Source organism: Macrosteles quadrilineatus, unplaced genomic scaffold (genome assembly GCF_028750875.1).
Source record: "Macrosteles quadrilineatus isolate MER2022 unplaced genomic scaffold, UCM_ALF_1.0 Scaffold_5__1_contigs__length_97177068, whole genome shotgun sequence".
Classification (NCBI taxonomy): domain Eukaryota; kingdom Metazoa; phylum Arthropoda; class Insecta; order Hemiptera; family Cicadellidae; genus Macrosteles; species Macrosteles quadrilineatus.
Window position 1 is genome coordinate 44,595,624 of NW_026542598.1, and position 25,518 is coordinate 44,621,141.

The window sequence follows — 25,518 nt, forward strand, 5'->3', positions numbered from 1 at the left end:
TTGGAATTTTCTTCAAGCAAGCTAACTGAACCTTATACTTTTTTGAAAATATTTCCTTAAGGTATGTTTTTTCTAGCAGTTTGTATAATTTAACATTTACTATTTAAGTAGCCATGTATCAATTCCAATGTTTCCATAACACCAAATTTGTATGCTCCTTGAGAAGGTTTTTAAAATTGCATAGTATAAACTGGTTTGTGAGCAATCAGACCTATAGCCAAACAAATAAGACCACCAAATTTTAGTTCACAGACATAAAAACGTCAATTTAAAAAGCTTTGAACAACTTTATGAGAAAATGGGCTTCCTTAGTTGTCAAAATATGTCGTAACAAAATGGTGCTGACTCACTTTGTTGCAAGCAAAACATTGCCTTGTGTATTGTTGCAGCTTTGTCAATGTTATATTTACGACAAAACTAGTCAGTTGGTCAGCACCATTTTTTTGACAAACATTTTTACTAAAGACAGATAATGAAACTGTTTCCTTGTTATGTTTCTTTTGACTTTTTTATATCTTGTTTATTAGATTTTTCTAAACCACTTTAATCTTGCTAACAGTAGCCTGCTTTGAAAATACAAGTTTATCTGAATTAGTTATTAACCTAAATTATTTTCAATGAAAACCTTATCATAGGCCTACTATTTGACACATGACTACTCAATGTCTGCTCTGTCATGCCAAGTGTTTCACACCAAATGTTTTCAAGGTCTCTGCTGTGGGACTGATGTCAGTTGACTTTGTCCATGATACAAGCTGTTTTTACAGTCTTGAACAAATTTACATTTATTTATCAGACAAAATAAAGAACACACTGTCACCAATATGGCGTGGCGTTCTTTTGTTTTTAAATGTTAAGCCATGTTTATTTTGAAATGGAACAACGTAGCCTATAGTAATTCTTATATGTGTATTAAAATCAAATTAACTATCGCCAAAACTCTTAATAGTTACCGTAATACTTACTATCTGTTTCCTTAAATTCTTTGATGTAAGAAAGAAATTGTTGGTTAAGGATCTGGATATGGTAGAGGAATCCTTTGAAGATCCATATTTTTCCCTTGTATAGCCTTGTTTTTAGGTTTCCTTTTTCTATTTTATTTAATTATGTATAACTTCATGACTGAAGGTGGTAAAGTATTGTAACCTTTAGAACTACTTATAATTATTTGTTAGCTCAGAATAGGGTGAATTCAATTAGGTATGATTTTAAATTATTAGCCTGAAAACCCAATCAATTTGCTAATTGTTGTTTATTAAAATTTTATTTATGTCCTTAACTGTCTTAAGCACCAATATTTTATTGCAACGGAGCTAAGGAGAATATTTTTGCAAGAAATCTTTGAACTTTCTTTAAGGAAGATGTTCTAAAATAAGTTTAATATATTATTGATTTCTGACACATTTTCCGTTTTGTTTCTGCATAGTAATTTTAAGTTATTTTCTGTCGCTAAAAACCAATTCCAGTTCTCTCTTTGTGAATTAGGTTTCTTCAACTGTTTTATTGAGTTTTAAAGATGAAAGAACGGTATTTCGGGTGCCGTAGTTGAAAATAGCAAAGAGCAGAAATTGCCAAAAATACAAAATGTTGGTTGGTATTAAGGTAACATGTGAGACTTGAATTGAACCACATGGGCTGGCTGGCTTGCTGCCAACATTAACTTTGATTGAAAGTTCCTCTCTTCGACCCTCGCACTCCAGGTTCATCCTCTCTCTTTCTCTCTCCCCCTCTCTGCCTCTCTCACCAGTTCCGCATTTACCCTCCTTTATTCATCGTTGAACCAACATACCATTTCAAATCTATTTCCAACCAAGGCCTCTTTAGAAGAAGGAAGAGTCACTATTTCCGTTTTCTGTTTTTGGAGTTAGTTTGTTGTTTTGAATTATCAAGTGATTCATTTTGCAGAGAAAGTTGAACATAAAAAAACTTTATTTAAATCTGTTTGCTTGTTTCCATTGACTTCTTCCAGCGTGATGTTTTTAACTTTGAAAACATAGACTAAATAATAATTAAATAGATACATTCCAAAGGAAATCGGAACCATTTGCTATGATAAGTGAATTTGTATTGGGTTGTAAATAAAATAACATCAAAATAATTTATTAAAAAAGTACAAAGACAATTGCTAATTTTCAAAAGACGAAAAATTTGGTTATAGTGTCAAATGGATGTGGAGACATTACAAATATGAATCAGGCGAATGCAAACTTCTATAAAATTATTTACTGGTTCTTAAGTAAATTGAAAATTTCAGTAGCTTTGAAATTCTATGCATATATAAAAACAACATTAGTAAAATATGCAGTTCTTGAAATAAGTGCTCGGAGAAGTATTTCTCTCACATTATTCAACCAGGCAAAATCTGTTTATACATTTATTTAATACTTAGGCATTATAGTTTTGTAGTAGTTCTTGCTCAATCATGCAATGTTGTAAACCTATTTTGTCTGTAGGTCCAGGAGAATGCTTTTTATGTCCTCGACATTGGGGATATTGTCCACAAACACTCAGAATGGAAGATGAAGATGCCCAGAGTTGAACCTTTTTACGGTCAGTCGTCACAAAACATTCTTCTAATACAATTAATTTTAGTGTAATTTAAAAATATACTGTTTGATAAACTTGTAAGGAGAGATGTTAAATTTAGTGAGTCAGAGTCTCAGTTGGTAGTGCCACTCATTTTGGCCCGAGGCAGCAATGTCGTGAGTTCAGATTCTGGTACGCCACTAGTTTTTATCAGTACAGTTCGCCCTTGTACTGCACTGGCTCATCCCTTGCTTTGCTGGATGGGTTCCTTTTTCAAATCCATAGCCTATGTGGACGGGAAAAGAAAACTGCCAACCTCTTCGGAAAAAAATGGGTGATTCAAAGATACACTTGCTAATTAATAAAATCATGAATACTTAAAGATCGGACTTTTAATGTATCCTTTTTATACTTTACTGTAAAAAAACAGATCCACACTTATTAGCTGTAATAGTATATTTCGAACCTAGGGCCGAAAATGAGGTTTTGCTGGCTCGAGATAGTTTTTAAGTTCGAGACGAAGTCGAGAACTTAAATCGATCGAGAGCTGCAAAACCATTTCGGTCCGTGGTACGAACGCTATTTTTCACCACACTATACGCTATTACCACTATTCACCACTAAAATAATGCACACTGATGGTAAACACAACTACAACTTTAAGGTTATGTGAAGAAATAATTTGAGGAATCAGCAAAAATAAAAATAAATAGTTGCTAGGCAACGATGACAATAACACAATTCTATTGCAATGCTATGGATTTTGATTGTGTATTTAAAATGTGTTCATGTTTTAAGTTAGCGGACAGCTGATTTTGCGGCCCCGGCCTGTAAAAACCTGCTCGGTACCCAAATTACGATGACAGCTGACATGGCCAGCAAAACGTAACTTTCAGCCACCAATTAACGTATGTAATACATCCAAAAACATCATAGTGTGGTGAAAATATATTTTCACCACACTATGATGTTTTTAGCGGTTTTACATATGTTAATTGGTGGCTGAAAGTTACGTTTTGCTGGCCATGCCAGCTGTCTCGTTATTTTGGGACCGAGCAGGTTTTTACATCCCTAGGACCGCAAAATCAGCTGCCCGCTTACTTAAAACATGAATGCATATTAAATACACAATCAAATTCCATAGCGTTGCAATAGAATTGTTATCGTCACCGTTGCCTAGCAACTATTTATTTTTATTTTTGCTGATTCCTCAAATTATTTCTTCACATAACCTTAAAGTTGTAGTTGTGTTGACTATCAGTGTGCATTATTATTGTGGTGAATAGTGGTAATAGGGTATAGTGTGGTGAAAAATAGCGTTCGTACCACAGACCGAAATGGTTTTGCAGCTCTCAATCGATTTAAGTTCTCGACTTTTTCTTGAACTTAAAAACTATTTCGAGCCTACAAAACCCCATTTTCGGCCCTAGGTACGAAATATGCTATTCTGCTGCTTTACGTTTAAGTATTAGATTCAATGTAATTCACCTATCTGTTTTGCCCATAGTTTATAATGTCCGTCTTTTTTAAAATATTTCTGGTTCAGTCAATTATAGACTAAAATCTTTATGTTTTGGAAATACTTAACACACAAGGAATTTATGTGAAAATAAGATAAATATACCTAAGCTACATTCTTTGAGAAAATTGATGTCGAAGGGCTTACATGTTCCGTAAAAATATTTCTACATTCTACAACTTTTTTGTCACAACTGATCTTTTGACCTAGTACAGAGATTCTTTATAGAGTGAATAGAGAAACATTTATGTTTTTATCTTTATTTGCAGTGTAGCGAGTTAAATTCTTTAAAAACCCTCATGGTATTGCAAAGTATCTCTCAAGAAGTTAAGATTTTTTTCACAATCGTGCTTGTCCAAAATTTAGAAATATTTTCATAAATGTAGCTATTTCTCAATATTAATGTTCTTATAGTTACATACAACTAATAGACTAATAACTGTTTCCGTTTGTAGCGGTGAAGTGCAATGACAGTCAGCTCGTCCTGGCTACCCTCGCGGCTCTAGGAACCGGGTTCGACTGTGCATCCAAGACAGAAATCGCCAAGGTACTGTTTCATGTTAAAAATTATCAATTTGAAATAAAAACCATTATATATTGTAGCCTAGACTAGTGTTTCCAAACATCTTTTCTTTAAACCACTTCACAAGACAAAAATATATTGCATAGGTAAATTTAGGAATTTAATGGATGTGTTTATTATTGTGCTAATCTAACCATTCCATTTTCTAAACATAAGTTTTAATGTTTCCTAAGAAGGTTATATTTTTGCAATTGATGCATATCTGAGTGAACTACAAAGCACAATACATGAGAGTTTACTTATTGCTTAAATATTTCGTGTGTGCTAAATTTCAAGTCGGTCGCATAGGTTTCTATAATCCTGTCTCCTCTGTAACGTATTGTTGACTGTACAAAGTTGTCGTTGCCAATCGGGAGTGAAATAATACTGACGCGTCAACCTAAACAATCCTGACATATTATAGAATACTGCTATTTAAAACTTAATTACGTACACCACAATGACCTCTGCATACCAAAGGTTGGGAAACACTGGTCAGACAATGCTGTAGGAACATGTTCTAGATGTTGTTTTGGAATCTTACAAGTATTTTGTTTTGACTATATTAATATGACTCAACTACAGTACTGTATTGTCAAATAAATTCTGCTGGTTTTACACAGCTGACAACCCAAGTAATATCAGTATGTTTTCATTGTTTATATCTTAATTCTAAAGTTGAAAGCAATTTCACCTTGTAAATGCTGTATGTGACAAAAGATGAAATTTTCCTGTAGGTGATGGACCTAGGAGTTGATGGCAGCCGTATCATTTTTGCCAATCCTGCCAAAATGGCGTCTCACATCCGCTACGCAGCCTCACAAGACGTCAACACTATGACCTTCGATAACGAGTGTGAACTGTACAAGGTCAAGCAAATGCACCCTAACGCCAGGTAATTTGGGAAGAACATTGTTGAAAAAATAAGTTTTTGAATTTTTCCTAAATATTTCAAAGAATGTAGTTTTTGAATCTTTCTTACAAAAAATTCAAAATGACCAATTGTGTTGAAGATAGGCCTATATATTATTTTTGAGAATACAAAATGTAATGGACATCTAATTGAGCATTTGAGGTAACTAGGCTGTGTGTACTGAAGATGTTTTGTCTGCAGGATGGTGTTGCGTATTCGGTGTGACGCTACAGTAGCCCAATGTCAGCTGGGGATGAAGTTCGGCTGTGATCCGCTGGTCGAGGCTCCTCGTCTGCTCAAGCTGGCCGCTGCGCTGGGAGTTACGGTGGTGGGGGTGAGTTTCCACGTCGGCTCCGGCTGTCAAGATCCTCCCGTGTTCCGTCGAGCCATCTCTGCTGCCCGTGACCTGTTTGACCTCGGCGGCCAGCTGGGCTTCAGCATGAGCTTGTTGGACATCGGTGGTGGTTACCCCGGCAACCGAGGCAGCAGCATTGATCAGGTGAGTTGGCAAAAACGGTATGGGTCTTGCGCTATGGTGTGAGTGTTGGAGTAGGAATATACGGATTATCTTAACAGAGTGTACTGTGATAACGTTGTTCCACAGAGAAGTAAGGCACAGAGGAAACAGGCTTACAGGACAACCGTGTGCCTTCAACTCTTGTATTTTATGCCGGAAATATAATTGTGACGAGCAAGGAAGAGCCAAAATGGCAAGCATTTTGCGGAACGGAAATTTCTATTGCACAGGGCACCAGGGTCTTCCCTCACCGTGAGCGTTGTAGTACATGAAGGTGATGGCCGGTGCGGGACCTTTCAATAAACGCTACTTAGTTGTACCAAGGAGTCTATCCTTTGTTCCTTACTTCTCTGTATTATTCATAGAGATAGGCCTCCAGAGCTGTTAGATGTATATGACAAATTTTCCATCAACTTTTGACTCCTCGAAGTGGATGTTGGGTTTGGACTTCTAATAAGCTATATCATACAACCTGAATCAAGGATCTGACGAAGAATATGCTATGGCTTGATAGAAGCCCATACCCAACATCTACTTCAAAGAGTCAGATTTGTGACGGAACATTTGGTACATACCTTGTAGGGAACTGAATTTAAGCATTCCAACTGAAAATTATTGATCAGAAAGCTCGGGAATGTCTTTTTCAAGCATTTGTAATTTGTATCCTGTAGATTTAAGTTTATTTATTTTCGCTCTTGAGCTTGACATCATAGTTTATAATCTGAGTGGTTTCTGCCTACTGATATTTTCTCTAACTAAGTAAGTATTATCTGGTGTAAAATGGTCCAGTGATACTAATAATACTCCATGTGATGTCAATATAGGTTTTTAATTTATTAAGATTTACAAATATCTTCTTTAGGTGCACCATATTTTCTACTCTTCTTTGTTTAATCGGTTTGTTGGATTTTGTTATGCTTCTCTAACATTTTTCTTAGGTTTTTGAATTATTTAGGTGATTCAAGGTGGCGTCATTGATAGTCTATGAGGTTCTTTGCTTGAAATCCTGAAAATGTACTATAATAACTCATACAGTCTACATTATTATTAGTATTATTACCCATGGACCAAATTTAGTTGTAAAGTTTATATTTTTAAATTACTGCCGTATGGTTTGTAAAATACATGATACCTTTGAACTATTTGCACATATTTTATTATAACTATCTCATCATCATTAGATCCAGACGTCTGTGTTCACATACCATCAATTTTTCCTCAACTCATCAAGAATTTAATGGTTTTGCAATCATCCTTTGAACAACTTCTTTTTTGCCATCCAAGCTATAGCAACAAAATTATTACCCTCGAATCACAAGCTTAGATCTTTCATAGTTCACCATTGTCTCTTGTTTTTCATTGTAGTACACAAGTGTTCAAATTTCACATTTTTCATTTCGGCACATTTTGTTCTACAAAACTATTGCTATGTATTTTTAGGTTGATGGTGTATTTACTAAAATGTTCAGTAACATCATACTGACAGGAAGTTTATTCTTTAACAAAGAAATGGTATCAGTGCTGATTCCAGAAAATTTGAGTTATAGCGTTGTGTAGAAATAAATTATTTTCTAGACTATCCTCATGTTCATGAGATATTAAATAATGCATTTCAACTTGTCTATACTTATGTTTCTGTTTATTATTTTCTGCCCAGTCAATCTTAATAATGACTCTGATCTCAGTATAGTTGTTCTCTTTTCAAAGGATTTCAGTCAAATATAACAATGGAGTTTCTATCTTCTATTGTGATGCTGTGTTATTTCCTGTTGTCAGCGAGAATATTTCACACAAAAGAATCATTTGACTTGGCAGGGTCTGGAGTTTAATTAGGAGTGATTATAGTTCTTCTTCAAGATCTAGAATGGCTACTTCTATTACATTTAACGATTTAAAAAATATTTCTTCTTGTTAAGCGTTGATGTCATCTACAAAACTGGCTGTGTTTACTTGTCCTTTTTTTAGATAAATCATCACTCTCACTCACAGTTAAGACTGAAACATTACTTTTAGGCATCCATCTTAAGATTGTGTCCATTGGATTTAGGAATTTATATTTTGCTTCAGACAAGATCAGGCATGGCTACCTTTTCATGTATATTCCTCACCTTACTTACTGCTTACTGCCATGTCCACTTGTACTCAAGCTGGTGCCTTGCCTCACCAAAATGTTGTCGGCAATTCTCTCAGTTTTCTGAATCTTCCTCTATTAGTCTAATTTTTTCCATATTTTTCACCTAGATTTGGAAAATCTTCTATTAAAAACCAAAACTTACAAACCAAAGTACACTCTTGGCTTATAGGTCTACTCTTTAATTGTGGATTGCAGTGAAACCTTGAATGAAATCTCATGCAAAACAAGCACTTGGTATTGTTTCTTTTCATATAAAACTTGTATCACCAATCAAAAATGTTTTGCTTCTGGTGTTTGGTCAACTCAAGATGCAGATCCATATAACATGAATAAGATGTTATCAAATTTCCTTGCTCATTAACATTAAATTTACATTGCTTCATCTGCAGACATAACTGGTTTAGTGCTGTTGTATAATGACATGTTCACTGTTCAGCTAAAAAGTTAAACCACATGTGGGGTCAAATAAAATAAGCATTTATAGGAGATATTATTGTTGGTTTTAATATGCACATTTTTACATATATTTTAACCTCAATGTTTCAGAATACATTAAAATGAGTATGTCTTATAATAGCAATGGGTGCAAGTTAGGTATGTCTCTATTTCTTCTGGTTGGTTGTAACTAAAAAATAATATTATTTAAGATTCCTACTGAAATTTAATTTGTTGTTAGCAATGTATTATAAAGCTTTAAGTGATGTATAAAAGACAATTTAATAACATTTTTGTGTTTGTTATTTTAAAGATACTTATCTATATTTTTAAATTAAGTTCCAACCAAGCCAAAGCCAAGCAATCTAGATCAAATATAAGACCACTGTCGTGTCCTTAACTTCATCCACTACTGTTCTAGGTGAGTTTCATCCTTTAAGGATGATTATTCACGTATATTTTTCTTCACATAATTTTTGTCAACAAGGACTTGACTATTCGTCCCATAACTGTGGGATCAATCTTGAATGGCAGTGAATAAAGTGAACACTGCAGTGGTCTCAAATTTGAGATAGCTAGCTTGCTTAGTCACGACGAGAGCTTAATTTATGGACAGCCCTCGTATTAACAACAAACCTTGATTTAAAGGCACCCTTTATGTTTGACCTTAAATCATTCTTCAAGTGTTAAATTAAATCTTGAAATCAGATACACATTGTCATTTTGACCAAAAATTTGTATTTGTTATTCTGTGTTTGGCTTATCTCAGAAACAACTCTACAATGAAATCAGTCTTGTTTAGTTGAGAACCAAGTAGAAGCATTTCCGTATGTTTGTACCTCATGCCCATGATTAAAAAGCCTAATAAAACTGTTTGATTGGTCTGTGTTGTCATTCACGCCTATCCCAGTTACGTCCGCAATAACCTAACCATAGTGATAAGAGCGCGCCCAGTCCACAGGTAGGTAGGACAGTGGATTTGGTCGCGGCGCGAACATTGCCTCAACTCAATCTGCTCTATTTCCAGTTTGGAGGAAAGTGGAAACATCAAATGGAAAAGAGGTTTCGACAAGTGTGTTTACGCTCGGAGAGACGGCAAAAGCACGGAGCGAAAGCGTGTACTAGGGAGCAAATTTGGCTAACGGGGCCTCTTAGGCCCGGAGTTACATGAGTGATCCTGAAACATTAGTTGCATACTGCACAAGTTTGTATTTAGGTGAATTTTAGCTCTAAGTTTTTAACTTTAGCGTTAGTTATTTCAGTGTTGTAAATACTGATTGCCGAGGGTTTTGCTGCTTTTGAACCTGGTTCGCCCAGTTGATGAGATATGTTTTACCGATGATTGTCATCTCTTGAATGTTCTGTTTACGCTTTAATCAATCTTTCTTCTCCATTGCCGAGCCAGTGAACAAAGATCTGTTAGTTTAATCATTTTCATGTAGAACACTCATCAGTTAATCAATGTTTTTCTGTTTTACTTGTACAATCATCTTGCCACCTGTGCTATACAAACAACCACATGTGTTGTACTTTAAAAACTTATCCATCTCCTATGGTAAATTCTGAATTGTGTTTGGTAACAGTTACGACCAAAATCTACTTTTGACGGATCATATTTTATATCATTTTATTGTCTTCCTTGGATCAGTTAATTAAGTGTTTTCTGGCATTAATCCACTTTTCCTTAACTTAATATTAAATTCCCTTCTTTTGGAATCACACCCATTTTCTGTGGTCAACCTTCATTTTTTATTTAGTTTGTTTATCCCGAAGTATATCTTCTGTAAGCTCTGAAATCCATCTGTTTACTTGTTCCATAACTGTAGTATTTTTTTCTGATTCGGTCCTAAGGAGCTCAAATCAAGTTACTGAGAAACAAGATGTGTTTTCTTTATTTTGCTTGTACTGATGGCTCTATTTTCTTTTACTATATTACTTAATAAAGCATTATGTTTTTAATGTCATGCTTGAATATTAAGAAGAGTACATCTTCATTATTGTATGCTTCATCCACTGATGACCATATTACGTTTGTGACCTCATTCCATCGTCTCCTGATATCCTCGGTAAATCTCTAATTTTTAATTGTGAGATTTTCTTTAACTACTATGTTGTATCAAAGGATTAACCAATTTTTTCCTGTCTGTCTTTAAATGTGTCATTTGATTTGGTTTTGTTTTGAGCCATCTATATTAAATAATACTGATTGACTCCATTGGACGACTTTCAACCCTTTAAACTGAAATTACTTTTCTATATTTAATATTAAATAAAAGCTTCCTACATGAAGCTTTCCTGGGCCTGAAGAAAATTCACCTCAAGGCTCCGTTCCATTAGCTTTCTCTTGCGTATTATCATTATTTTATCATCAAATTCTTTTGAACTGAATATTTTCCAGAAATCAATGAGATGTAATTCACCCTTATATATCTTCTGACATTTATTTGAACAACTTCTTCTTGTCCGAAAGTGTCAATGTTCATCTTACTCATATTCTGAGGATTTGGATTTTATGACGTTGGATCTTGACTTTTCACATGATGCTCTTCTGAGAATTAAAAACTTCGATCATTGGCTTTTAATAAATGGTCTTATTTAAGGAACCAGCTGATCTTAGTCAGTAACAAAGCAACAATACTTTCATTCAAAACCAATGTTTCACTAATTTCATCATACACACACCCTAGTGTGTGGACATCTTTGTTGATCAATATTTAGTTACTTCATCGTCACAATGTAAATTCTACCCTGTCCTATTAGAAGGAATTTTCAAGTTTTAAAATAGGTTGTTTAAGCGCCCTGGGCAATCAGTATAGTAATAATAAGCATTGTAATTTTATTGTAATATTCCAAAGTAACATGTAACTAACATTAAACTTTTCAGCTCTTTTAATTCCACCGGTAATCATTCTTCAGTGTAGCTTATTTTACAAATTTTTGTTTTGTTCATGCTTTTGTATCATGTGTATGTTGTTAGGTATTCAAATTTTAATTCTCTCATATAAAAATAGCTCATAAACACAACAATTTACCAATTGAACTTTCGCTGGAAAATATTTCAATATCAAATACGTTAATACACTTCATAAATCATTCATAATTAATTCACCCAAAATAATACATAACACAAAACATTTAGGAAACAGTTTTTTTCTTAACACAAATACTTGACACTTTAATAATGTACTTTTTCTATCATTGTTACAGTTATACATTTTCATTGAACTATCCATTTGACATCAATTTGTTTTTAAATCTACCCAAATATTTGACATGTAGCCTATCTTTATATCTTTAGTAGGGTTAATTGTTTTTTTTTTGTTTTTTTTTTAAATTGTCATTTATTGTATGTTGTGGGCAATTGGTGTAATACACATAGTTTAAAAAAACTCACTTTAAACTACATAACATAAAATCTATTTTTGTTATTGAAAGCCTTAGATCAATCTAAAAAAATATGTACCTCATAATTGTGTTCCAATCATTTTTTGTTAGGGTATAAAATAAAGACTCTTTCATGTGTAAGCCTTTAGATTTATTAACAAATATATTGTTAATATTGTTAATTTCTTAGGAAAATTCTAGTTGATCAGTATTAACATCACATCAGTCTCTTTTTAAGTTTTTATGTTTTCAATTAATGTTATGTGTAAAAACACCATTTCCCACAGCAGTCAGCTTCTTGCTACTGAGGTGTCTGTTAGAGTCTACATAACGTGTTTGTCTGCCTTTAGATCTCCGAGGTGGTGAATGCAGCTTTGGACGACTACTTCCCCATCTCACTTGGCGTGCAGATCATCGCAGAGCCCGGCAGGTTCTACGTCGCCTCCGCCTACACTCTGGCCACACTCATACACTCAAAGCGGGACACCATGTACTACATCAATGACGGTGTCTACGGCTCCTTCAACTGCATCTTGTACGATCACGCTGTCGTTAAGGCGATCCCACTCGAGGTGTGTGTTGTTTAATTTAAGTTGATTTGTATCTATAGTTGAGCAAAAGGGGGGGAAAATTAAATTTTGCACCAATCAAAAGTTTAGTGAGCGACTGTTGTTCAGGTTCGCCTACATAAATGAACTCTCGTCTCCACTCATTTGCCTGTGGGAATTCGTTAGACAGTTCGTACGCAGTTCTGTTGTGTTTGATCCCAACTGTCCAAGTCTAAACATAGTATACAGTGTTTCTGATACAGGAGGGGAAAACGGATCAAGTTTAGCTCAAACTGTGGAGTCAGAATACAACACAACCATGTCAGATAGATATAAGAATCGTTTGACTGTATAAATAGGAGTTTATATACAAAAACGGTGAAAGTTGTAAAAACATAAAACCAGTAAAAATATACATGTAATCATATAAAAATAATAACTTGAAATGTTATCAATCAATGAAAGTTTCTGATTATATTATGTGTGCAGAACAAGGGAGGCAAGCCGCTGCTGTCGTCTGTGTGGGGCCCGACCTGCGACGGACTAGACCAGGTGTTGGACAGTGTGTTGCTGCCGCCCCTGGACATAGGGGACTGGCTTGTGTTTGAGGACATGGGCGCCTACACTCTACCTGTTGCCTCAACCTTCAACGGCTTCCCCGTACCCAAGGTGCATGCTGTCATCGATGAATCCGTCTGGTGAGTTGCTACGTTTGAATGTCAGTTTGTTGTTCTTTTATGTCCTACCTTGACATCCTCCATAGTCTCTAGCTCGGAACTGCTTCACATTACTTCAGGCTAGGCCTAGAATGTCATGGCATTGTCACGTAAACATAATCCATTGGTTATTGGTGGCATTCGAACCCGTAACCATTAGACTAGCTCGCTAGCCAATGTCATTGTAGATATAAGGTTAAATATTAAAAGCTTATATTAAAGGCTTACATCGTTTGTAACGGATTAGGCCTAGAGTTTACCTAGCTTTAATTTGAGAAAATTAGAGTCCAAGGTCAAATAGACACTAGACACATAATAAAATGCATATACATAACTCTTCATATTTTGTTCTAATGTAGGACCCCATCTTAAAATGCAACCAATTCTTCTAAGAAAAACAAATTTAAATTTGTTTTAGACTACTGTATCTCATGAATTAGTTGAACCCAATCAATTAAATTGTAACCATTGTCAAAATTAAACAGGAATTCTTTCTATTCTGTTCCAGGCGTTTCTTGAAAGGCTGTCTTCCCCTGACAGAGGACCACTTCATTGCACAGAACAACAACTGGACGTCAGTCTGGGACATTCCCTCTCCTGAGCAGTCTACCCCCTCCTCCCCCTCTCCTTCTCCCTACATATATGAACTCATGGCTTGATGGATACTCGGCTCTGCTCGGCGACCCTGGTTGTCATGGCAACATCACAATCTGCTATCAACTTTCCACCTCGTACACAAATCCTCATCGATTGTCAGCTTTATTTTGATTTAAAATTGTTTAAATTTTACAAGTAACTGTTAAGTTATAATTTAACATCATTAAAATGTTTTGTTGTAAATTGTTTCCAAGTGCAGTTTAATTTTTTGTGTGATGAGGATGACTGTGTAGCTGTGCTTTGACAACCAAACCGGCTTCTGATTTTCGGTTGACGGATGATTGTTTTACTCAGGTCTATTTTAGTATAGTCTGGTTTTTATAGTCACCTTCGCACAATTTAATGTTGATAGTAATCATTATCATTCTCCTTTTGAATTGATTTTAAAAGCTACATTTTACATGTTTACATTTCAAGGTGACTATAATATTATAACATTCTTTATTGTTATCTGAATATATTAAATACTAGTCATCATTGACATTGATAGCTTATTTTTAATATGCCTATAGATTTTGTAACAATTTCACTACAAAAATCAAGTGTATTGATTAATTGGTCTTTTAATACAGCACAACAGTAATTTTTATTTAGTAATAATATTTTCAATCAATGATGACTTGATTGTAACCTTTAGTCCGATTAGGGAAAGAACCATTCCAACAAATCAGTAAACAGTCTTATTCTTTTTATGTTTATACAATTTCTATTTGGGTTTTTTGGGTAAGGTCATGGTGGGAGAGTAGAAGACGTGGACAGCCCTGGTGGCGCGGGGCTTGTTGTTCGAATTTGCGAAGAGGCAGCTTTGGTGGTGCATCAAAGTAAATAATATTTTTGTTTTATTAAAATAAATTGTGTGTTGTAACTGTAAAACTGTGTAGATGTAGCAATAAAATTACCAATGAAAATGTGTGATTTTTTTACCCACAATCTTTGTAGAAGTTTTAGAAAATTGTGGACCCACAATCTTTGTAGAAGTTTTAGAAAATTGTGGTTTTGTTGTGATACATAATGTTGGAATATATTCAATTTGATGTAGTTGAGAAACTACACACTTCTCTGAATGCATAACGTTTTATCATATTATGGCATGTATATAGAGCAGTGTTGGGGAAGCTACTTTTAAAATGTAGCTAGCTACCACTTCTGCTACATTTCCAAAAAAAGTAGCTTAGCTACAGCTACAGCTACAGTTCCGAAAAAGTAGCTAGCTACAAATACAGCTACAGTTCCGAAAAAGTAGCTAGCTACAACTACAGCTACAATGAAATGTAGCTACAGCTACAATTTTAGCTACTTTTCCAAAGACGTTACTTTTTTTCCACGCACATTAGGTAAATGTAAAATTAATTGCAACTACATTTTTATTGAACAAACATTTAAACAAAAAATGTCAGTATTGTACTTGGAAAACAAATTATTCCTAGATTGTATTTAATTTGTTGGCATTATAAACCTAACATTACAACAACGGAACCAAATAGTTGGGTGTCCCATCATATTTAGTATTTATTTTTAAATATTGCATTATTTTTAAGCATCTTATCTGTAAATGTCATTAGGTTCAAAAGACATACAACCAAACTAGATTAATTTATATATGTCTTATATCAACAATTAAGACCAATAAAACTGTAAAACGATTATTTAATTTTGTGTTACAGAGCCTAGCCTACTGAATTTGGAGTTTATTGCCTTTCTTTATTTTTAATGTTAAAAACGACATTGCTATAACTTTTAACCATAGTGATGAGTTACTTGTTCTATGAATAACACTTTTCAATGTCAAGAAATCGTCCTTTATTGTCATTATGCATAGGGCAAATTGTGCTTCAACCTAGTTGGTGCAGAAAACAGTATTCAGCAACTTATCCTGAAATCGGCTTTTAATTTAAACATGTTGAAAATTCTAAAGCAAAAATTAATAGACGAGTGTCTCACTAAGAGGTTTATATTTTTGAATTAATATACCAGTTGTATGAAACACTACTAATTAGAAACTCTATGGTTATAAAAAATACATATGTAAAAAAAATGCCCTCGAGTATCATTTGATTCTGATTGATCAAAACAAAATGGCGGTGTAACCAAATTAACAAATCAGGTTTGCTGACGGGATAAGAAAATTGTAAGCGATTTATGGACTTCAAACTTAAGCTTTGTATTGATCAAACTGAAGTCCATTAATCACATTTTTGCATCAAATTAATTTCAATTATGATTTAAGTCCAAATGTATCTCTATAACTTGCGTGTCATTTTAAAGAAATACTACAAATTGAAATGGTTTTGCAAATAAAATTTCGTAGTGATTGGTCACGATCAAGTGGGACTCGGAGGTGTTTGTTTACTCATTTTTGTGTTTTGTTGCAGCTTCGATGTGTCTGGTATATTAGTTCAAAAATAGCAATATTTGTGTAGCACACCCTGTATATATTATTTTATTACGTTGAGTTTATTAGAAAGCATATATGTTTTCCAAAGACGACATAAAGACTACAGAAAAACTTGACAATACTCAACATTTTTACAATTAAGTCTCCACTTGTATTGTTTTTAGATACTAAGTTACCTTTTGGCTTTTACGTATAGAATATGTATAAAAGATCTTAAGCTGACAGACTTTTGTCAAATATTCAGGAATTCAAAATTTCAGAAAATACCCAGACTGGGGACCGGTTTACTTTTTCTTAAAATCCATGTTTTAGCCCCTGAGCTGTATAATAATTAAAAATAGGCTTTACCTTCGTCACTGCAGCTCAAACACACCACAAGATGACGTACCATGATTAATCATTGATAAAAAAACCCCTCAATATATTTCATATAAGTTTGCCAAAAGACTGTTTAATAATTAATATATAAACAGTCATATGTTTTTCAATTGTTTTGTTAAAAAACAGTAAATAGTTTAGTGTGTTGTTTTGTTGAATACAATAAAGAAGATAAAGTTTTTGTTAAAATTGATTTTGTCATTTCTAATGTTTGATATTAATCGTCCGTGATATCAAAGGAATTGAATCACGTATAGTGACGACCTCAAAGAATTTGAGCTGCAGTGACAAAGGTAAAGCCTATTTTTAGTTACTTTTTCTATTTGATGTCCCCAGAGGCAAAAACACTATTGGTTAAAATTGTTAATATTGTGTGCACCTAAAAATGCATGCTCGATTTTGATGAAATTAGACATGAACGTGTAAGGCGGGATGAACTTGAATGAGTTTGCAGTCCAGCAAGACTGGGTCTTATAAACAGAGTGTTATGTTGTTTTGAAATTCTTATGTAAACTGATGCGTAGTCATACAATAATTACAGGTTACGAAGAAAATTTTAAAAATTCATTAAAATTCCTATGTTATTTTTACGGAGAAAAATAAAAGGTACTTACGTATTATACAGAGGCCACTTATTTTACAGCGCGCTGCGGCGGTTGGGTTAAGTTGGGTTATCATAAATATGTTTGTAGAACTTTCCTAGTTTCGTTATGAATCGAACTATACGAGATGAGTCATAAAAACTTATGATAACCCAACCTAACCTAACCGCCGCAGCGCGCTGTAAAATAAGTGGCCTCCGTATAATACGTAAGTACCAAATAAAACTGTTGTAGTTTCAATTCATCGATATATTTTTATTTAATTTGGCGAATTCATTTATTTCATGTTATTAAACCAAATTCAAAAAGCTGTAATTTATAAATTAAAATTAGGTACATAAATATTTTTTTACATGATTTTCAACCAGATGCATATAGTTTCATTAAGATCCGTTGTTGGAAAATAAGTGTTTTTGGGAACTATTTCGTTATCGATTTTCTCTGTGAAATTTTAACCCCTGTAGAACTATATCCCGTATTTTGGCTGTTTACTTATGGGACACTTTATTTGTATAAGCATTCTTGGGATGCCTTTTGTAGTAAGGTTGCGGCCTCATCATCATTCTTCAGTTTTCAAGTTCCGGTTAACGTGTCTGTAGTATGTTTAGTCAAAGAGTTTTTGGGAACAATTTCGTTCTGGAATTTTCTATATTTTGATTTGACCCATAAAACTATTTTCAGGAGTCACTGTTTAGTGTATAAGTGCAGGTTCAGGTCTCGTAAAATAAGTCGTCAATGTGATTACTTAATGAAATTAATGTATAAATACCTGTTTCGTGGTAATCCTAATTATTGCAACTAGTTTAGACTTTCTTGTTAGTCATCACAGGAGTGAAGGATGTCAAAAGGAAGAGATCACTTAAGAAGGTCATAGTTACACATGTACCTTTATGGTAAAAACGGTACATTTAAAACAAATAAAAAACGGTAACTGCAGTTTGGGGAATGATATGTCACGTATTGACTCGTCACTTTAAGACTTTTCTATGTTTTTTGTTTTAAATGCGCCGTTTTTACCATTTTAATGTCCGTGTTCGTGTTGTGTGTAATGAACCTTCTTATGAAGTGATCTTTCTTTTGACATCCTTGACGCCTGAAGATGATGACCTATAGTAGAAAGTCAAAACTAGTTGCTACACTAGCAGCAATTATACCATACGTTTACCACAAATCAGGCATTAACACCTATTTCATATACTCAACGTATTGGAGGCTAACATAAAAATATAACTTTACATTACATCACTTTGTTTTACTGGTGTGCCATTGGAATAAAAAAATGTAACAAAGATCAAAATCTACTTTATATTGAACAATTTAGGGTCTGATGTCTAATTGAAATTACTACAAGTTCATCGTCAACAGTGAGTGGGGAAGTTGTTTTTTTTTCCCAAACAATAAAACTTTATTTATACATTTCAAACAATTCAACATATGACTATGATTTTCAATCAAATATAAATGTTTAAAAAAATAAAATGAAAGCTCAATAGAGCAATGGGGGAATTGCGGCACCATCTTCAAATTGAATGCTTCGAATTTTTCGTCTAGTTCCCCGTAGCCTTAGCGAAACTGCTCGAATGATGGAAAGCTGGCTTTGGATCCTCAACCATCCGATAATTTGGGAGTATGGTTTTCTCCATTTTACAGCCAGGGCTTCGCTTGTTCTCCTCTGAAACGCTTCATATTCTTTGTGGGGGACTCCTTCCGTGGAACATATTAATGGTGTGAAGCTTCCTCTGATGTCTTCGGCTGCTTTGTCATATTTATTGTGTTTCTGAACGGCATGGTTTCGAGATATTGTTCCCCATTCTTGGTTGGCGTAAGAGGGAGCGTCAGCATTAACAATGCGATTATCAAAAAACGCTACTCTCTCAGCCTCCCAAATACCATTAACTTTAAAATCAGCTTTTAAAGCAGGCACATTGTTTGCAGGGTCAGCTTCTCTCATAATAGGCTCGACTTCAACCCCTTTCCAGCCATATTTGTTATCGCAGCACAGTGGTCTCGATGTTGATCATGCCCATGTTTGATCAATCCTCCTTTTTTACAATTTAATGCATGTGTAAGATTCATAGGTTGATCACAACCATCACATCGTACTGGTAAATTTCTTAGTGTGCGGCCATAGCGAATTGACAAAGCATCTCTGAATTGATCCGGGGACAAATCCGTATGATCAGATGCACATGGTGTCACAGTTAACCATTGGCTAGTATTCCCTGCTACAATTCTAATTATTGGCTTCTTTTGACTTTCAGGAAGTAATTCCATAATTCGTTCATTATTTGCTTTAGCCAACGTGTCTTTTTCTAGTTTTCTCTTCTTTTTTACATCTTGTAGTGTTGATACATGATCATTAATCTTTAATGGTTGTCCATTTTTAATGGCTAATATTATTTTTTCTGTGCATTGTTTTGATGTTTTAAATGAAATACCATCGTTCTTTGTCGGGTCCTGAATATTTAAGCCTCCAAAACGAGTAGGGAGAGAGAACAAGTCATGTTCAAGTTCAGAAATCTCTTGTTCGAAAAGGTTGGGAGTGAAATGGCGATGTATGGCAGTTTTTAAGTCTTCGTATTCTTCACTAAATCCCTCTGTTACTCTTTGAAGAAATGCCCATTCATTTTGTAATGACTTAGTAAAGGCGGTATACGCTGCTTGAGGACTTTTATGTGCAGCTATGCCAAATTTCTTTACACAATCAACCCATTTTTTTTACTTTTTCTTTCACGAATTCCTTCTTTTCTTCTGAGCTACCAATAATACCCCCTAAAAACCTGTACAAGTTGTTGATTTGTGAAATTTTGTGAACGCTCATCACCATTCATCGTCCAAGGATATCAGAGCAGATCAGTCTTCTAATAAGTGTAAGCATAGATAAAACATACTCCCTTGTGTTGCTTAGTCTATGGTGTAAGTGTCGTCGTCAACATCGCCGTGGTCGCTAAAGCCATGACTGTCTCCCTCCGCTACGATGAAAGATGTTCAGATTTTATCGTGCGATTGTACACACGATTTAATCGTGAACACATACGAAGCTCACGATTTTGCCATGATACGGCGATGTTCAAGTTTTCACTGCGAGCGATCGAGATTTTGATTTTCGATTTTGTCGCCCGCGGTGGCAAATTACTCATTAGTATGCAGGATATAGGCAACTGCCTAGGGGCCACAGACAGAAAAATAAAAATAAAATTGCTGTAAAAATAGTTTGAAAAGGCTTTAAAAAAAACTAACAAATTTAAAGCCTGTTTCTTAAAATTTTCCGGAGGAGGACCCTCGAACGGCCCGTCGACTCAAGGGGTATGTTTTATTCATAGTTGTAGACATTTAACTTTTATTCGGGGCTGAGCTGGGTATTGTAATATTGCAATAGAGCCATGAGCAAGATTCTTCTAGTTGGTACTAATCTAACAAAATTTTACAGCGTGTCAATTTTCTGGCAGAGTTGCTGACGCCGTGCCGGTGCTACCATTGAAAAATCAATGGTGTTACCTCCAGTTTTTTTTTTCTATCTAACTGATTATCACTACAGTATATCACATTCATTCAAAGTTTAATATTTAATGCCATTTGTTGGCAGCACTGACATTTTCACTTTTATAGGAATTCTGGGTAAATAAACATATGGAATTTGGAATTTCATTCATTTCCATCTGTCTGTTCTGTTCGTTTGTTGGTCTGTTCCTTTGAAGACAATATGGAGGTACCGTCAGAAGCATCATACTATTTACATTGAGGTGAAATCGCAAGTTTTGGCAAAGTTGAGCCAAGATCCTTTACAAGTATGTAAATTTGAGCGAATATTTCTTTTGTTTATGTTTTTGTTTTCACTTGAGTTGTAAAATCAGTCTATGATAGTTACCCAATAAGATTAAGCCTACTAACGAGCCTAGTCAGGTTGACTTGCCTTTTTAAACTTAATTAAACCTATGCTTATTTAATAACCACGTTAGTTTGCATTAAAAAAACATAACTTCTGTTAAATTATTTCTGAACTGTAGGTGATGTTTTGACACGAGCCATTCAATACTACGTTAAACAACCCAGTTAACTTAACATTATAATAATGTGGTAGGCCTAGGACTAGCCTAAGTTATTAAGTTTTGTTTCCTTAGGTTAAGTTAACTATCCTACCTAGAACTCAAAACGATCATGGATAGGCCAATGGTGGTTATGTATTAATTCTCTCTTGCATTGAATTAAGTTAAGTTAGTTATTTGTTTCGGTCCCTGGTAATACTTAAGAAGACATTCTAATTTAAGTGATAACAATTTTGGCAAATATTTACTGTATTTACATTAGGATATGATGTTATTTTTATATGTCTACTTACAGTATTTTTAACGCTGAATCCAAAAATGCGATCAGTTTTTGTCGGAGAGATTCCTAAGTTGCCATAGTGGCCGTAAAACGAAGGTTAGGATTACGAATCTAAGAATAATTGAGCGGTATTGAAGGTAATGGTAATATGGCGTGGTCTGGACTGGACGGGTCCGTACTGAGTGAGGAGTGAGGAGGACTGAGTGAGAAGAGCATAAAAAACTGTTTATTCTTGATCTAATGCGGAATGAAATCAAATCAATTCGTTTTGATTTTTGAAACCAAATAATCAGTTCTTATTTAGGCATCTGAGGAAGGTAGGTCGGGTTTTATGCGGATTCGTGACTGTATTAAGTGTTTTGAAGTGAGGTTAGATTAGGAAGGTAAAGGTTCATTATAACCTAACCTTTAACTTACCTAATCTAACCTCACTTCAAAGGACTTAATATAGTCACGAATCTGCATAAAGTCTGACCTATCTTCCTCACATGCCTTTTCTGACATAAACTGCGATTTAAACATTAATATTAAGGTTGGGTTGGGTTAGGTTAGATTAGATTAGATTAGATTATGTAACATCATTTATTAGATTGCTGATACATTAAATTATGCACTGTGGCACGTTTTCACTTTTAGACACAATGGGATTATGTACTATGGCATTATGCACTATGGCACGTTCATTAACAGACGTTGAGGCATTAGCCAATGGTTGAGGATTGGAATGAGGACGATGATCATGTCGGCAGTGGCCTAGCTTCTATTACTGATATTTTACGTGAATTAATTCTATTTTGTTTTATATTTCAAGTTCATGTGATTTCGTAGTTGATTTATTGTATTTTCTAAACAGTACCAAAGTTCTTTGAAAAATCTAGCTATTGCATATTGTAACTCTGATTTTGCTCTCATGGCGTTGTGTGTGGTTTTGTCTGTTTAGTATTGAATGTAGAATGTAAACAACTGACAGCTGTTTCCACTCCCTTCCACCCCTTTTAGTGTTAGTCGCCACTAGAATTTGGACTCGTCCATACCACAAATATGTTAATAAATCTACAAAACTGAAGCTTAATATTAATTATTTAACTGTACGGCCACTTAGGAATCTCTCCGGCCAAAACTGATTGCATTTTTGGATTCAGCGTTAAAAATACTGTAAGTAGACATATCAAAATTACATCATATCCCAATGTAAATGCGGTAAATAATTACCAAAATTTTCACTGATAAGACTTCTGATTTTAAAAATCTTCAGTAGGCCCTAGCCTTCAGGAACAGTTCTTGGAAAGACTTGCTTAACCTATTATTAATTTATTCTTTATATCTGAACTTTTAGATAATCTCAAAACTACCATTTCAACACATTGAGGATTTGCAGGATTTAAGCTCAGGTCTCCTTGGCTAAAGTTGTCCGTTCTAACCAATAACAGACTGTTTCCAATAACTCAGTAGATTAGTGCTATCAAACTTATTCATAAGTGTTAATTTCTTAGGTCTATCTTGAAACTGATGATGTTAATTAGGCCTACCGCAAGTACTGTGAATGTTTATTAAATTAAGGCCTAATCAATATTAGGCCTGCGGTACTTAGGTGACACCCTATTAGAAAGAAGCTCAAAAGATTTTTCACTTGGTAACCTGGATCTTAGTTTGAAATTTAATACTTGTGTACTCACACAAATCACAAAAAAAGAGAATTAGCTACTGCACTGCATACACGCACACCAACACCTTGGAGAATCACATCGTAACTTAGCCCTAGGCCTAGTCTAACTTACATTTACTTAAAAAGGCTCTACCAAACCCTCCCCAAGGGCTTTCCTTTTGATTGAGAGTTAATGTTTTTTCCTCATATATCAAAATGAGCTTATATCATCTAATGAATCGGTAAACTAGTGGTTTTTGAAGGTCTGGTTGTAAATAAGGGTCTGACAACCAGACCAGTTATTTTTAAATATTTTCTAGTGGTCTGGCAAGTGACTAACTTAATGATAATTTGACTTTGTTTAAGGGTTGCAGTTTGGTTCATTATTATATGTTAACAGTTGGCGTTGTAACTTAGTTGGTCAATTTTATTTCTGGTGTTTTAAGCTATCAGTGTTAACTTAACTAACTTAATTAAGTGATGGTTAATTTTTTGTCCAGGAGTACCTATAGTTTCAAGGATTAAATAGAGCTATTGACCAGTTTACGACGTTGAGTTTTATCAAAATGTGGTCTAAGTAAGTCTTATCAGTAGGGTTGAGCTGTAGAGGGATTCTTCTAAACGTTTTTAACATTTATAACCAAATGTATAGCATATAGGCTACTTACAATGGAAATTGGTTATGTTAAAAAGCTAAGATCAGCACATTCTCTGTAACCACTTGAATCCAACTTAAATGCTCATTGCGTGCGGCATTGTCATCGATTAAGATGGTATCCAAGTGTGCCATTCTGGCCAGTCACCGGGGGGAGCAGATCAATGCAAACTTCCATCTGTTAGTTTGGCATAGACACTTGATTTGGGAACATATGAAATTTGCTTGCATTTTGAGGTTAAACACTGTACTAGTGTATGACTAGCTGTGTATGTGCTTTTGCAGAATTTTGTTATTAGGGCCTGTTAGCAATTTTGTTTAATGTTATTAACTACCTCCTCGGTGACTGGAACACAATACATGCTATACTGTGGCCCTCCTAATTTGATCGAACTGAATTTAAACATTTTCGCCCACTCATCCACGCAGCACATGGCTGTTACTGCTAGCTTTTTAACCGATTATATTGATCCAACAGAAAACTAATAATGTAAAGTTGTTTCCGCCCAAAATTCAAAGCATTTTTCTCTGAGATAAGTGTATAGGCCAATCCATCCCTTAAAGTTATCACATTTATCCACAATGGTGGCATTGGTATTGTAACTTAGGTCTAATCCATACCACCCCTCAGCTCTAATCTTGTTATCAGTGGTGATAATTTTCGTAGTTCTTGAAGACAGAAGATTTCCAAGTTTTTTTAGTATAATTGAAGGTTACTTTTAAACTCTTGGCTGCTCCAATAAGATTATCAAAAAATGTTTTTGTTTTGGTATAATAGGCTAAAGCTCTTCTGTTGTAAGTACCGGGGCACCGAGCCATGGCTTGGTATAGTTTATTTAGATTGTAAATGCAATATAAAGGAAACTCACGCTTTTACAACTAGTTTATGCTTCTATTATTTAACTTCAGTAGAATTTTAATTTATTATGAATACACCCGTCGAAATTGTGTAAAATAAAAAAAAAGAGTTCCTTCTTAAAAATTGTTATCTACCCTTAAATGAGAGTGAAACATTGAGTTGATGCCAGTGCACTCAAATGGTACCAACACAAAACAGTCATCACTTATCAACACTGACTTGCTCTATTTTCCCTTATATCGAGTTATCTTCAATGTAAGTCTTTGCTCAATAGCTACATCAACTGATGATTATCACTTTGTACTGTATTTTTTAATTTGCACATGTTTAAAGTCTTTTGTTTACTTTTAGCGAATTTCCCTATAGGGAAGTAGCTATTACCGTAGGTGGCACGGTAAGACCTAGACCCGGGACCGATTTACTTTTTCATTTTGATGTCCCCAGAGGCCAAAAACACCATTCGTTCAAATTTTTATATATGTATATATATATATATATATATAGACTTATATATATATATATACGTCCGTGAACGCGATAACTTGAGTAATTTTTGTCCGATTTTGATGAAATTTGGTTTAAAGGTGTAAAGCGGGATAAACTTGAATGAGTTCGCGAACCAGCACGATCGGACCATGGGAACGGGGCTTTACGGGGGGTTTTATGGGGTAAAAATTGGTTTTTCTCACTTTTGACCCTCAAAACACAAAATTTCCCGATTTCTCTTTAGACCTTTTTAAAGAGCTT

The 25,518-nt window shown here is 34.5% G+C and overlaps 2 protein-coding genes across 5 annotated transcripts in view; both read left to right on the plus strand.

Annotated features, from left to right (window-relative positions):
- Window positions 1-14,819, plus strand: part of LOC128993912 (ornithine decarboxylase-like) — a 39,515-nt gene extending 24,696 nt beyond the window's left edge. For all 3 annotated transcript variants that reach the window (XM_054418014.1, XM_054418015.1, XM_054418016.1), the window contains exons 3-9: window positions 2,454-2,550; window positions 4,501-4,592; window positions 5,345-5,502; window positions 5,722-6,019; window positions 12,341-12,562; window positions 13,028-13,236; window positions 13,763-14,819. In XM_054418014.1, the coding sequence (XP_054273989.1) occupies window positions 2,454-2,550; window positions 4,501-4,592; window positions 5,345-5,502; window positions 5,722-6,019; window positions 12,341-12,562; window positions 13,028-13,236; window positions 13,763-13,913 (1,227 nt within the window). In that variant the 3' untranslated portion in view covers window positions 13,914-14,819. The remainder of the gene's footprint in view (window positions 1-2,453; window positions 2,551-4,500; window positions 4,593-5,344; window positions 5,503-5,721; window positions 6,020-12,340; window positions 12,563-13,027; window positions 13,237-13,762) is intronic.
- A 6,128-nt stretch (window positions 14,820-20,947) lies between these two features.
- Window positions 20,948-25,518, plus strand: part of LOC128994639 (ubiquitin carboxyl-terminal hydrolase 20-like) — a 35,767-nt gene continuing 31,196 nt past the window's right edge. For both annotated transcript variants that reach the window (XM_054419319.1, XM_054419320.1), the window contains exon 1: window positions 20,948-21,074. The gene's annotated coding sequence lies outside the window, so the exon portion shown is untranslated. The remainder of the gene's footprint in view (window positions 21,075-25,518) is intronic.